This window comes from Clarias gariepinus, chromosome 3, assembly GCF_024256425.1.
Source record: "Clarias gariepinus isolate MV-2021 ecotype Netherlands chromosome 3, CGAR_prim_01v2, whole genome shotgun sequence".
NCBI classification, from domain to species: domain Eukaryota; kingdom Metazoa; phylum Chordata; class Actinopteri; order Siluriformes; family Clariidae; genus Clarias; species Clarias gariepinus.
The window spans coordinates 28,836,164-28,851,329 of record NC_071102.1 but is presented as its reverse complement, the minus strand read 5'-3'; the positions used below and the strand labels follow the sequence as shown (position 1 = coordinate 28,851,329).

The following is a 15,166-nucleotide window of genomic DNA, read 5'->3' as shown; positions in this document are numbered from 1 at the left end:
AAAGCTGTTGGAGGAGCTTTTTTTATGGTTTTGGATAAAATAATTTTTAGACATCTTTAGAGTTTACCATGCAACACTAGAAAAATGGGCATTACAATATTAAAGAAAAATTATAAATCACAAATGTAGTTGCCTGTCTGAATTTATGTATATGTGCATAGTACGTTTGCTCCATGTCATGTTTATTATGCCATCATTTATATACTGAGACATTGTCCAAGGGACTTTTGGTTGTGAAGAATAACAGAACGCAGTAATGAGAGTAAAAACTCTATTTTTCCATATAATCCCCAGCTATACTAAGGCATTTATCCTAGCGTTTCACTACTGCTTGGATAACATCAAGGTAGAAAGTTTTCTTAGTATGCTAGTGCCATGATCAAACGCTGGCCTCCAAGGAACTCCTTTCATCGCCCATGATTATAATAAAATGGCTTGGAGTGAGGTCTCAGAGACAAATGCATCTCTTCCGCAAGTTGGTGAGAAGGTATTCATCGATTTTCAATGATCAGGCATTCCACTCACTGAATGTTCACTGGAACAACTGCAATGTGCCACTTTAGCCTGGATCCTCATTCATGGACGTACAGCCTTCTTTAAAATGTTATTTGTGATATATGTTTTACTGTGGCTAAGAATCTTATCACCATACTGTGTTTGAAGTGTCCTTTAAATGTCAATCAGTTTTTACACTTTATTCACAAGAAATTTAATAACAAGTCCCAGTTTGATTTGAACGCCCCTACCCTCGTATGATGTTCAAACTTAGATTGTATCTTTCCTCTCTAATCTCACTATTAGCCATGGCTGAATCTTAGAATTACTAACAATAAAGATGTGTCTTAATTTGTCTTTGCTAGTATGAAATGTCCCGGTTCTGTCTCTGTGCAGGTGTCAGAAAAGGAAACATGTAGCCAAACAGCAGATACAGGCAGCCATGGCACTGACCTGGTGGCCAGTAGCTCCTTCAACGGGCCTCTTACAAGCGGTACAGGTAAAATGCTTTATATGACCAAGTTTACTGTTATATAGTGCATATAATATATTAAACCAATATTAGTCAAGTCAAAACTTCCTTCTATTCAAAAAGTCCTTTCCTGACTCCACATCATATTTAAGTTTTAAGAGTTTACAGAAATTACAGAAATTGCTTCCATGGAAGTTCACTAACTAAGAGGGAGTGCTTGCAATATATACATATACATTATGATGTTATTATTATTATTATTATTATTATTATTATTAACAATTGGCAATAATAATTTTATCAGGAATGTTAATTTGACTAAGCATATTATTAAGTCCAAAAATTGTCACTGAGGTTTTTTTGCCAACCGTGTTTGCAGGTTATGTTCCATTATGCAAATACAGGCCATGCAACAGTAGTTTAACTAGGAAGGAAGGTGTGGAGGATAAAAGTGTAGCTATCATCTTTATCGTTTATCTGTTGAAATCTGGTTATTAAGGAAACAAATTACGGACTTCACCGTAACACAGATGCTCCACGATGACACAGAGGTGTCAAAAAACTTTTTAAATGTTCTGGAAAGTTTTTTATTTAGCTTAAGTTTCCGTCCCTAAGTGACATCTAATGAACATCCTGGTGCAGTCATGTGACAATCTGTGAATTTGTGCACCCATGACATCATTTCCAAAATGAAAGTGTGAGGTGTCACCCCTAGCCAATTTAAAAAAACTTGTTTCTTGTTACTGAAACTAAGTTTCATCCTACTAAATAGATTATTATTAATATCTTATATTATATATTTCTGTTTAGACTGCATTACTTAAACAAATTGATACAAAACCAATTAAGAAAATATTGCTGTGAGATATGTTACATAGGGCTTTTAACCCTAAAAATGTCCAGAAAAATGCCATATGATGATCTTTCAAAAGGTGGTCCATGTGGTTTATCCGGTCTGTGTATTATCCCTTATGAATTCCCATAAATGAGAAATGGGTCTGGATTCTTAAGGGTTAAATAATTGTTTTCTATTCAATTCAAATGTTTAGCTACAGTAGCTATACTAATCAGCCTAAAAAGAGCTATCTTTGTAACAGCATAGTTGAAGAAACAGCAATTTTCAATAATCATGTTAAGCACATAGCTGTAGATTTAATAATAAATTATATTGGTGCTGTTGTACTATTTACTATCTGTCATGTCTCTGAATATAAGGTTTTATAATAACCCAAATATAGTCTTAACCTAAAGTCATGATTTGTTATCTTATGCATTAATTAGGATTAAATGACAGGCAGTTATTATGATCTAATATCAGGCCTTGCCTAGCTTGTTGTAAAGTTAAACATAAGGCTGATTCTGAATCAGCAGCCCTCCTAATCATATCTGCTCATCTCTGTGTCAGTTCTCACAGACACTGTGGACACAAGCCCACACCCTTCAGAAGAAATGCTGTCCATCCAGTCAGAGCATCGCTCTTCTAAATGCCCCCAGGACCGCGAGTTGCCCAGCATTCCCGGCGCCAACGCTCTGCCCTCTTCAGAGGCGTCAGCCGCTACGAACAGATTGTCTGGGGAGGGCACGTACGAGATGCTGAAGGACGCAGCCCCACAAGATGTCATAGAAGACTCACCCTATGAGACGGTAAAAGAGTGTAAGGAGGCATGCCTTACTAATGGGAAACTGGCCCCTGACGAACCTCAGACTGGCCAGCCCAACGGGCACCCGAGCCCTAGCCCCGGCACGCCTGACCCGCTGGCCGATGGCGCGGAGTATGCCTCCATCGACCTGAAGAAGAAGAGCCGTTACAGCGTAGAAGCTGAGGCTCAGCGCTCATCTGTAGTGCAACCTGACGAGGAAAATCCACCACCTATACCCGATAAAGTGCTGGATGAGAATGAGAACCAAAATATTACTACACTGCAGAATGGAGAGGTGAGCAGAACGTACTGTACTGTAAGAGTGTTCGGAATTCGGGAATGTTTTAATGGCAAAATTAGAGGCCTGACCAAAATAATGATAAAAAGCTTCCCATCTCTCATATATACTGTATAACTTATAAGATTTCACTTTTGGCATCCATATCAGATTACAGTGTTTGCTTTTAACAAGCATCTTAAAGATGATTGTATCGCACAGTTGGGGAACAAAGCTGAAAATCACCCTACCAGTTGTTTAAAAGGAAACAACACTCATAATGGCAGGCGATGTGAGACTCAAGTATAGATTTGTTTGTCCTACCAGTGACTGATATGACATTTATTGATAAGGGGAAATAGAGTAAAATAGAGTCGAGGGTGTAAAAAATTCAAATTAGGTGGAGTTCTTACTTCAACATCATTAGTTTATTCCAAAGGCTGTTGGAGGAGCATGTTTTATTGTTTTGGATGAATTAATTTTAGACATCTTTAAAGTTATAAATCATAAATAATAATAATAATAATAATAATAATAATAATAATAATGTAAATGAAAAAAATATATATATTATGTAAATAAAAAAAAAACAGCAGCTGCAATTTTGCTAAATAGAGTTAATGAAAAAAAATGGCCTTAACAGGGTACTTCAACTTATTTTGTGGTTAAGCACTTAAAAAGAAAAAAGAGCAATCAAGTACTTGATATTTAAATGAAACAAGTCTGGGTCAAATTAGTTACCATGCAAAAGGCTAATTAGTAAAAATGAGGAAGCTGATTAAACAACTTAGTGGATTTGAGAAATTTTTTGATTACAAATGGGCTCTAAAATGTTCCACCACAGAATTACGCATTAACGAATGGTTAGACTCATAAACTCACAGTGCGTAAATCATTAAAAAAAAGCACAACTTGCTGCTTTCATAAACAAAGAATTGACTCCCAAGGAGTCGATATCATCATTTTACTCTACCATATGGAACATTCTTTTATTCATTTACCAACAACAATGTTCATTTTGCTTTATGATTTGATTTATGTCAGGGACTTGTGATTAATGAGAAAGTCTTGACTGAATCCCAAATGACATTCTAATTACTGTGTGCTCAGTGCACAGGATAGAACATACTGGCATTGCAGACCCTACACACTTTTACACTACAGGCCCAGTAGCATGCCATTTATAATTCCTGTGACGGAGACATAAATTAAATATTGTGTTACTAGCTGACAGTCATATTTGTTATATTTGAATGTTTAATTTTAAAAAAAGGAGAAAAAAAGTTGGATTTGCCGTTCACTCTCTCACGTTAAGATTGAAGTATTGGTGTGTTAGCCCGCCCCCCTGGGTTAGTTTGGCGTTATTTAATCATTTGTTAAGCTGCGGCTCAGTTTCGCTCGGCTTGGCTGATTTCCGTAATTTCTACATGCGCTTGCCAGAATTTGTTTACACTTCTGCTTTCTGACCACTGAACAAATAAGTTTTGTGAGTATGTTTTGCAGCGCTGCCTCTTTTCACACATGTCTCAGCAATTGTTGGAGGGGGGCGGGGGAAGGGGGGGGGGTTGTTTAACTATGTTTAGTGTGATTAGGCCAAAATGAAAAGCGAGCGATATAAAATTAGCTTTAATTTGGATGTAACAAGCAGTGAAAAATAATCTGGTGCTAGCAAGCGGTCGCTTTGGTTAACATGTCAAAGTACACTGTTTTTATTTTTATTATTAAGTACAATAGCTATAAAACAAGTGCAGGATGAGTTCTAGTGATCATTACTAACAAGAGTTCTAGTGATCATTACTAATTTGAAGCCTAAAGGTAATTTTCTCTGTAATGGAAATAGATTAATGTAGACATAAGTGGAGACAATAGCCAGCAACTCCTGCTTAATTAGGATCTTTTAGGTGAGTTGCTCTGGGTGCCGGTGCAGCTGTAGCATACCAATAAAGCCATCTGTGGAGGGGAATGTACACCTCATGGTGCGGCTGCAGGCGGGACTGCCATTTGCTCATAGCGTGAGCTCTGTAGCTCTGTGCACGCATGCACACACACATATGCTCATCACTCTACTCGCATCTTCCATTCGTCCTCTCTGTCTGTACCTGACTCTGGGCCCAAGAGTCAATTAGCTCATCTGTAATGATAAGGTGTGTACACCAGCTGGGTTTGCCCTCTCCCGGTGCACAACCTGGCCACGTGCAGCCCTATCTCAAATCTAAAGTCAGCAATTTATCGTCACCCAGCATCTCAGTCCTGTTTTCCCTCCCCCACTGCCCATATGGCCTAGGTTTAGGATCGACCCTGTATGTACTTCACCTCTGATTGGGCGGCTAGTGATTTGTCTCATCTGTCAAACTGGGTGTCTGTGTCTTGGATTTCTATTAATCTCTTGAAGATATAATAATCACCAGATGATGTCCGACTCATTTAGAACATTTTACGATTTGAATGATTTCTCTTCGTGCTGGAGTTAATCTACAGTCCAGCCTCAGAGCTTTATACAGATTTAGAGATTATTTGTTTATTATTATTATTATTATCAATATCTACCTCAGTATCTTAAATGTCTTACGTACTGATAATGTTCTAAATACAGTAAGTCGGCGGGTTAAGAATTTCCATGTACTGTATACGAACAGACCGCGGATCTACAAACATTTGTAGATGCGAAAATCGCGAAAGTAGCTCACATGTATTGTACAAAAAACAGACTCTGCAGTGCACCAGATACCAATATAATTACAGTTATATATAATATTACTGTATATGTGTGTAAATAAATGTATAAAATTTTCAAAATCCAGTATGTTGTATGTATGTGCATGTGGGGGTGCTGGCTAAATGAATCAGCCCTCCGGTTTCAATGAATCAGTCCGGAAAATGGCATCCATTCAAGCACGCTCTAAACACCACGTTGCATTGGCCTTCCCTGACATCTTCATAGGTCCACTTTAAACGAGGTCAGCAGACCCCGCTGCATCACTGTGATTCCCCTTTTTGATTTGAAGGCGCAGTGGTGTCGCGAGGGTATAATGGGAACCCAAAAAGACTCACTTTGTCATACTTACAAACAAATCCGACTTATGAACATGCTCCTGGAACGAAACCCGTTTGTAAGTCTGGGCCCTAAGAAAAAAAAGGTTTAATACTAAGGACAATTAACCATGAGTTATTTCTGGGACAATGTGCATAATTAATCAGCACATGGAATATGTTTTAACATCATAAATTAAACTTGTGAAATAAATCTTGGTGATAATATACAGCCATAATGCAGTCATCTGATGTTCAGAGTAAGTTCCATTCTGCAACAACACATACGTTTAAAGTGGACCTATTATGCAAAATGTACTTTTAATTATTTATAGAGATTCTCCTGGGTCTATAGTCTGCGTGAACACACAACAGACGAGAAGAAAAAAAAAACATTTCCAGCTGTTTTCCATTTTTCTATTGGCCAGGGCTTAAACAGGCAAATAAGGTTTTTCACTGTGTCTCATGACCTCATGTACAAAGAGCCCCTGCTTAACTAAATGCTTCATGTACTCCTGTTTTGTTGCTGCATATTTGTATGAAAAGCGGCTGTTTTATATCAGATTATATAAAACTCATTATTTACCCCAGGGCTAACTTGATGTCTACTCACACTAGAAAAGAGCCAAGAAACAGCTGGCCTTGTGGTATGTGTGTGTATGTATGTACTGTATGTGTGCGTGAGATCGAGAGAGCTCTGCACTGCAGTAAGCACGGTATGCTCCAGGTGTCTACTGTTTTATAGCACGACTTCTTGATGGATGACACGGATAGCAGTGGAACACACGCATATACTGTCACACAACACATGTGCGGTGTACACATACTGTACATACAAACCCCCAACCCGCTCCCTCCTGTTCATACACATGCAACAGTAGCAGTTTTGGGTTAACTTAATTATGGGACCATCATGGACAGCATGAGGTGTTTTTTTGTTGTTGTTTTTTTATATACAGCTGTGTGCTCTGCCAGCAGGAGAACATCTTAATGAGGCACGACTCAACAAGTTATCAGCATGTAAAGGGATGTCCTTGTTTAGTTTTTAATACAAATGCAACTTTATGAAATCCTCATTAAGTCTTGCTTTGTGGGTGTTGTGTCATGCTGGGCAGGTGCACCTGTCTGTCAGATATTTACTATAGCATGATTATTATTGCAAAAAAAAAAATATTTTTTAAATCTATTTATTTTAACCCAATATTTGTGTACAAGCTCACATGTAATAGTCAGGGATAGCTCAGTGGTTAAGGTGTTAAGCTACTGATCAGAAGGTCCCGGGTTCGAACCCGAGCACCACCATCTTGCCACTGTTTGGCCCCTTGAGCAAGGTCCTCAACCAGTGTTGGGTGTAATGCGTTACAAGTACTTGGATTATTTTTTGGATGTAACAAGAAATCCAACGCATTAGGTCTGCAATTTAAGTACTCAGTTATTTATTTATATTTTCAAAAATGTAACCCATTATTCAGACAATTTATATATTTTGTGAGCCAGACAGCAGTGATTCCATTATTGTGTGTGTGTGAAAGTCGTTCTACAAGCCCCGCATACTGACGGCCACCATGTGAAACTGCGTAGGTGAGATAGGGGTATTAGTAGTTAACAGATGATGGTAAAATAATTAGAAAGGACTAAAACAACATGCATGAGAAATCACAAAGGAGTTTTTATTTTCTGGAATGGAAAAGTACTCGAACTAGTTACCTTTATCACAAAGTAATGCTGTAATGTAACTGATTACTTTTTAATGACAGTAATTTTGTAATGTAATTAGTTACTTTCTTACATGGTCCTCAACTGCTCAGATCTATGATGGGATAAAAATGTGAGTTTCTCTAGATAAGGGTGTCTGGCAAATGCAGTAAATGTACTCTAATAGTGATCAGCTACTGATGAGATGAGAGCAGAGTCTATATTATCTATATCCAGATTATTCAGATTGTACTTGCTTTACAATGGGAGGTGGGGTAATGGAACTGTGCTTGGAGTACCTCTGGGTCCAAATCCATCCACCTCCTGTCCAAATTCATCATAGAAGTATAAAAAGTGAGACTCGTTGACATAACAGGATGACACGGTAAACTCTGAGTTAACGACGAGAGTTTGAAGCGCTTTTCAGCCTCCTGCTGCGATAGACTCGGGGAGAAAGTGTCATCATGTTGACACGGTGGTGTTCTGCTCAAGGGAACGATTTGCATTGTTGTAGCACTCAGCGCTGACTCTGTACATGTGCACGGTTCATAAGGTTCATTCATTGACATGACTGAATGTAGGATCCGATGCCACAGGGCTCTTAACCTCTTCAACAGTCTGTCAATGTGTTCTTCGACACAGCCAAGCATATGATATTATTGTCTTATAGCAACGATATTTTAAAGCCTGTGCACTTTCAGTAAGGCCAGTGTGGTTGCATCACTACTTCACACAAATTACATTTTGTATAGATCAACATTAAACCCGTGCTGTGGATAACAATAAACTCAGCATGTTGCGAACTTAACCACAAACTTCCATGAAGAAAAATCACTACCTCATAGACCGATCTTCCTCCCAGATGACTGGTGTTCAGTATTGATTGACTGCATGACTTGGTTTCCTAATTAATGACTCTTGTATCGATCTGCTTTGTTAATATACCATATCTGTTGCCAAGAAAGGAACTCCATCCATTAGATGCTGTGAACTAGCAAATGAGATGCAACATTTCACTTTAATCAGGGTAGAAGCAAAAGTTAGGATGAAAACAGATCACCTGAGCGTGAGTGTGTTTTTAAACAGATGGGGAAATGGTCATTTCTGCATCGGAAATATAAACGGAAGCTCTACAGAAAGAGATCCCCCCCAGAATATCGTGTTTTTTTTTTTTTAAAGTCATCATACTGATATACATACTATAGCAGAGGACTCCTCCCAGTATAAATTTATATAACTCACATAAATTAATTATATATTAACAATAATAACTAAATAACTAATAAATGAACAATTAATAAATAATAATAAACCATTTATTGGAAGAAGAAAAAATGTGCAAACAGTGATGCTTCAGGATGTTCCCAGTCTGTTTTTGTGGCATAAAGGGGGACATACTCAATAATGTTATGGATGATTGGTGTACAGTATGTACATTTTTTTTAACGTATGTATTTATAGTCTTGCCTATAGCATACCTTAATTGCACTGTACAATGACAAAAAAGAAAATTCAATTCAAATACTGTAGCTGAACCAATAAACATATGAAAAATACTGGACATAGTGCCTCCAGGATCCTAAACCTGAACCATCATGGCTTCTATAGCAGATCTTCTGTGATTGGGAGAGCACAGGCTGTTTATTTAATCATACCTTCTTTATTATTTAAATTATGTAATAATGTATGTTTTGTTTGACTATAAAACCAGACTTCTTATTTACTTTCTCTGTTCCCCCTGCAGATATCGGACCTGTACACCACTGTAGATAAGCCAGCGATGGAGGAGGAAAAAGAACACGACTACAGCAGCATCAGCGAGATCCGAGGCATAGTGGTGGAGTCGAGCTCCAGCGAGCTGTACGCGACGGTGAAAGACGTGTGCCACTCGCCCCCTGCCGAGCAGCCTGCGGAGAACACGGACCACGGGTACGAGTCCATCAAGATCGCGAAGAGCGTAGAAGACGAGGGCCAGCCTGAAGACGGGGGCCAGCAGGAAAACGGGCTTGTGGAGCCCGACTACGCAAACTTTGAAGAGCTGGAGCCAGAAAGTGAGACTTCCCGTCTCTGACTGAGAGTCATGAAGCACTTCGGCAAATCTGAGTGACATAGCAGTGGCTCAGATGGACTTAGTTTAGCACTTATTTACTCAGAACGTTGGCATTCCAGTAAATGAAATGAATAGGGTGTCTTAGCTTGTGCTTATGGTATAAAGGTTTAGAACGGATTTTTTTTTTTTATGTAATGGTGCATGACAGCACATAGTTATGCACACTCTCAATGTGTACACCTGGGTTTCCAGTGGGATTTCTTGTTTCCTCCAACGTCCCAAATAGCATGCCGGTTGGTGGATTGGCTAAGATAAATTGCCCCTAGCTGTGGAGGAGTAAGTGCATTCCAGTCCATCTAACATGTGATTGACTGGTGTCCCACCAAGGTAAATATATTTCAGCCTAAGCACCCTAACTCTCACCAGGATAAAGCAGGTACTAAAGATTAACAAATGAAAGGAGTTCTGTTGTTATAAAAATGTCTTCGTTATTACGTTATAGCAACTTCTGCTTAGTTTCACCTTAAGGCAAGAAAGACAGTGATGTGACTATTTGGGTGCCATAATATATAGTCACCGCAGTGCTCTCATTATGTTGCTTGACACTTAGAGGAGACAACCAGCAACACAGCTGTAGCAAAACGTATATATTTAATTACCTCGCAGCTTCTGAATCTGAGGTCAAGATGCAAGACGTATGCACATGTATACAAAAAATATTGCTTTGGACACATCTGTGCCATTTCTGTTTATAATCAGGAGAATTTCGAATAAGATACGGAAATGCCAACATGTACAGTTTAGCTGTAACATTTACAAGGTTTGACCACTGATATGAAAATTCTATGCTTTTTTAAATGAAGCAGCGGTCAAACTACACAAGAATAAGCTTCGCTAAGTAGAGAAGACAGTTCACTGAAGGGCAAAGGACACAGTGTATAATATGCATTTGCTTTCATGCAGATTTTATGTTAAAGATGATGTCTCTTGTTGGTTAACGCATCGGCTAGAATGTATCGTTCAGTAGAGTTTTACAATATTACTTACATATGTTATGGCTTTTGTGGGGTTTTTTTCTGAGTAGCATCTTGTTAGCATGTTGGCACCTCTGGATCATGTAGATATATATCACCTCTTGTGGTACGTACAACTCTCAATAACAATCATAGAAAAAAAGCACCTCAATTGCTGATGTAGGAATTTTCTAAATTATTTGTGATGTGAAGTATATTTTAATGTTAAAAGCACCTGGTAACCTGTGTGACAAAATGAATTATGTTCATTAATTATGTATTGATCAGTCATATAAATTGCATTGCCATAGCGTATTGTAGGTACAGATTTGTGCACTGCCCGGCCAAAAAAAAAGGAAAAAAAAAGGCCATACTAATAGTTCATTGGAGTTGCATTCATTTTTCTCCAAGATCTTTTATTGACCACTGCATAAAGCTTTCTCCAGCTCATTCAAAAGATTTTTAAAGAGGTCTGGTGGCTAATTCATGTGTAAAATGAGCCACTCTTTCACAATGTGAGCCTGATGAATCCTGGCATTGGCATCTTTGGAAAATGCCCGTACCATCACGAACGAAATAATTGATCGAGAAACCTGGTCATCCAGTATATTCAGGTAGTCAGCTGACTGTTATGTCACATGACACTGTTGAAAATAGACCTGACCAACAAAAGCACCCCCTGATCATAACACTGCCCCCACAGGCTTTTACGGTAGGCACTTGGCATGGTGGGTGCATCCCACTGGAACAGGGTAAATCTGGACTCATCAGACCACATGAACTATTTCCAATGCTTCACTGTGCACTCTTTATGCTCCCTAGCAAACTGCCTTTTTGCAGTGTAGTCTTTTTTTTTAAATAGTCTCACTGATATGTGGGTTTTCTTAAGGCTACACAGCTGTTTAGTCCCAATCCTTTGAGTTATCTTGTCATTGTGCATGTGGAAATGTTCATACCGTCACTATTAAACATAGCTGTAAATTCTACTGATTTTTATATATAATTTCATTTCCCCAAACATTTAGGTGATCTCTGATCACATTTTATCTTCGAAGATGATGGGTCACCACTGTCCTTTTAGGTTTTAATGATGTAGTTGACAATTCTTGTTCAACTGTAGTAGTTTGAGCAATCTCCTTAGTTGTTCTCTTTTCTTGAGGATACAGTATGTATTACAGCCAATAGAAGGCTGAACTGTTTCTTAGGTGATGCCTTTTCTTTTTTTCTTTGGCCAGGCAGTGTATATTGGTAAAGCACAAAAGGTACTCACCTTGACACTAGTACTACCATGTACAAACTTCAACTAGAAAGTGCTTTTCAAGAAGTATAAGGCATACGACAGACAATGCTTGTGTGACTATGACACGGCAAGAGACACTTGTAAATAACTCGTCATGACTTTTAACATATTGTACGATTTTACCTACCACTTCAATAACGTGCCTGTGCTCTTTCTCCTCTCTCCTTTTACAATGAAGGCTTTAATTATGTATCTCTTTCTCTTCGACTTATAAAGCACAGGAGTCTCTATGGATTTTTTTAAGTGCTGTGGTTGTTTAAAAAAAGGAATTACTAAACGTTTAGAGAATATAAAAAAGGATGCTGACTTTTATAAAATGGTCCCACGGTGTACGGTGTGATTGTGAGTGGGACCTGTGAGGTGAAAATGTTGGTACTCGCTCTGTATTCTGAAGGTACATGCATTATTTAATAACATGTTATAATATTGTTAACATTTGCGTCATAGTGAATTGAGTGTGAGTATTTAATTATATTTTTTATTTTGTTCCTTTTTTTGTAAATATGTATCACTGCATTTTGTTTGTATCATGATAATCTTTTTTTAAATGTCCTTTGCAAATTAAATACTGCAGTCATGCTGGATTCATCAAAGAGTTTGGTTGTGTTTTGTTTATCCATGTGTATCAGTTCTTTTTACATAAAATAAACATCTGGATATATAAACATCAGTCATAGTAAAAGGATCACTGTATTTCTGTATTCGAAGAATAGAATTTCTGGTGCTGTTTTTTTTTTTTTATATATCTTTTTGCATGTGTCATAGGCGGTAAACCATTTGGGATATTTTGTGAGATGTGCACTTCCAAAGTTAAACACAGCATAAAAAGTATCCTCTTGTTCTTCAACTAGGCAATATTGATTTTTAGAGCTTTGTACCATCTCTACACTAAAGCAGCAACATTATTCATCAGTATGTGCTGTTATGGCAGTAATCCCCTGCTCAGTGTTTGTTTCAGTATTGTTGGTGGTGATGTGTTTTAGGCATTGCTATTTTCCATTACGTTTGAACAGGGTGAAAAAAAGCAAGGCAAATAAATGTGCAATTTATTTCCCAATGCACCAAAACCATCTTCTTTAGCACATGCAGAGAATGGCTTAACTGAAAAAAATGCTGTGATTTATAGGTTCGAGTTACAGAAACCCAAATTGCTTGCATCACTTATAATTGCATGAGCTTTATTATATATTAGTATAATGTTTTGTTACAGAGAAATCTGTGTTAATTTCCTTTATTTATTTTTTTGGTGTGTGTAATTTACATTCACCCTAGCCAAATACATTTAAACTCACAATTCCTGACACCTAATCCCAGTAAGCATTTCCTGTCTTGGGTAAGTTAGGATCAAAACTTTATTTTAAGAATGTAAAATGTCAGAATAATAGTGAAGAGAAAATTTTATTTCATCTTTCATTTCTTTCACCACATTCCCAGTGGGTCAGAAGTTTGCATACACTTAATGTATGATTGTTAATATTTAATATCATTGCCCTTAAACATTTCAAGCACAAGCTTCTTACAATAAGTTATTGTAATTTAGCCCATTCCTCCTCACATTCCCGATTTAACCGAGTCACGTTTGTAGACCCCCTTGCTTGCACACACTTTTCTGTTCTGCCAACAAATTTTTTATTGGATTGAGGTCGGGGCTTTGTGAAGGTCACTTCAAAACCTTGACTTCGTTGTCCTCAGCACATTCCTTAGTCATTTTACCCCAACTTTGGAAGTATGCTTGGGGTCATTGTCCATTTGGAAGAACCAAGTTGATGGGAAGCTTTAACTTCCTGGCTGATGTCTTGAAAAGTTGCTTCAATTTATCTAAAGAACCTCCATAACATGATGCTGCCCACCCGTGCTTCATGGTTTGGATGGTGATCTTTGGCTTGCAAGCCTCCTACTTTTTCTTTCAGAAATAGCAACTGTTCAAATTTTGTTTTAGATCAGAGGACATTTCTGCAAGTAAGATCTCTGTCCCCATGTGCAGCAGTAAACCAGAGTCTGGCTTTTTTAAATATCAGTTTTGGAGCAGAACCTAGGTTTACTGTTACACACAAGTTTTTAGCTTACAGTTATACCTGACATTTAAATAAAAAGGCTATCAGTAAGAGAATAGGCCTATTTATTTTACATTTAACACTACGATGAGTGACACTCCATGAGTGACTGCTGACTTACATGGTGATCACTACAAGCATGACAGAACACGAGTCCTTTTTTTTAACTTATAATTTTATAATTGCATATAAACAACTTGCAGTTTAAATTACATTTTTGACTCACATTATGATTTTCACAAAAAAAAAAACACTTAACGTTAAACCCAAAATGTTTCTCTTCAAGACATACCAATTTTTTCTGTTATGCCAAAAAAACAAACACATGTAACACTGACCTACATGCAGATTTCGCAGATGACCATCAGTGAATGATGACAGCCTTGGATGCCAGATGGCCAGACCAAATGCATGACTCAAATATTTTTTATTTTTGAGTCTGTGCAAAATGTTTTTTTAGCAATGCATTAGTAGGCATGATACAACTGTCAGTCATTTTTTATCATATCATAACTTGAGACAAACTGTTTTACAATGAACCAAATCATAACAAAAAGCTAGCTACCTTAAAAAAAAAACTCGCTGATAAAGGTAAAATATTACAGGAGACCTTTACATAATAGAGGTCCATTAAATAAACTTATGGAAGGCATATTGCTCTTGACAAACTCTCTACAAGTGTAATATCTTGATCAGACTGCCAGGATAATTCTTTTAAGTCTGTTAACTTCTTGTAGTCATGCAGTGAATAGGACCAGGCGGCATTGTGGTGTTGTGGATAGCACAGTTGCCTTGCACCCCCAGGGTCCGGGTTCGATTCCCGTCTCTGTGTGCATGGAGTTTGCATGTTCTCCCCGTGCTTGGTGGGTTTCCTTCCACAGTCCAAAGATATGCAGGTTAGGACAATTGGCGTTCCCAAATTGCCCGTAGTGTGTGAATGAGTGTTTGTGCCCTGCAATGGATTGCCACCCTGTCCAGGACCCTGAATAATTTTTTTATTGTGTAAACTGCTTTGCGACAATGACAATTGTTAAAAGCGCAATACAAATAAAATTTAATTCAATTAAATACAGGATAAAGCGGTATAGAAGAAGAGTAAGTTGAGTGAATAGGATCTGTCTTTCAAACATATTATAATAC

General features: G+C 37.8%; 1 protein-coding gene across 1 annotated transcript in view; it reads left to right on the top strand.

Annotated features, from left to right (window-relative positions):
- pag1 (phosphoprotein membrane anchor with glycosphingolipid microdomains 1) overlaps positions 1 to 12,565 on the top strand; it is a 56,775-nt gene extending 44,210 nt beyond the window's left edge. The window contains exons 5-7 of the mRNA XM_053492229.1: positions 892 to 994; positions 2,373 to 2,902; positions 9,354 to 12,565. Coding sequence (XP_053348204.1) covers positions 892 to 994; positions 2,373 to 2,902; positions 9,354 to 9,680 — 960 coding nt within the window. The 3' untranslated portion in view covers positions 9,681 to 12,565. The remainder of the gene's footprint in view (positions 1 to 891; positions 995 to 2,372; positions 2,903 to 9,353) is intronic.
- The last annotated feature ends 2,601 nt before the right edge of the window (positions 12,566 to 15,166 follow it).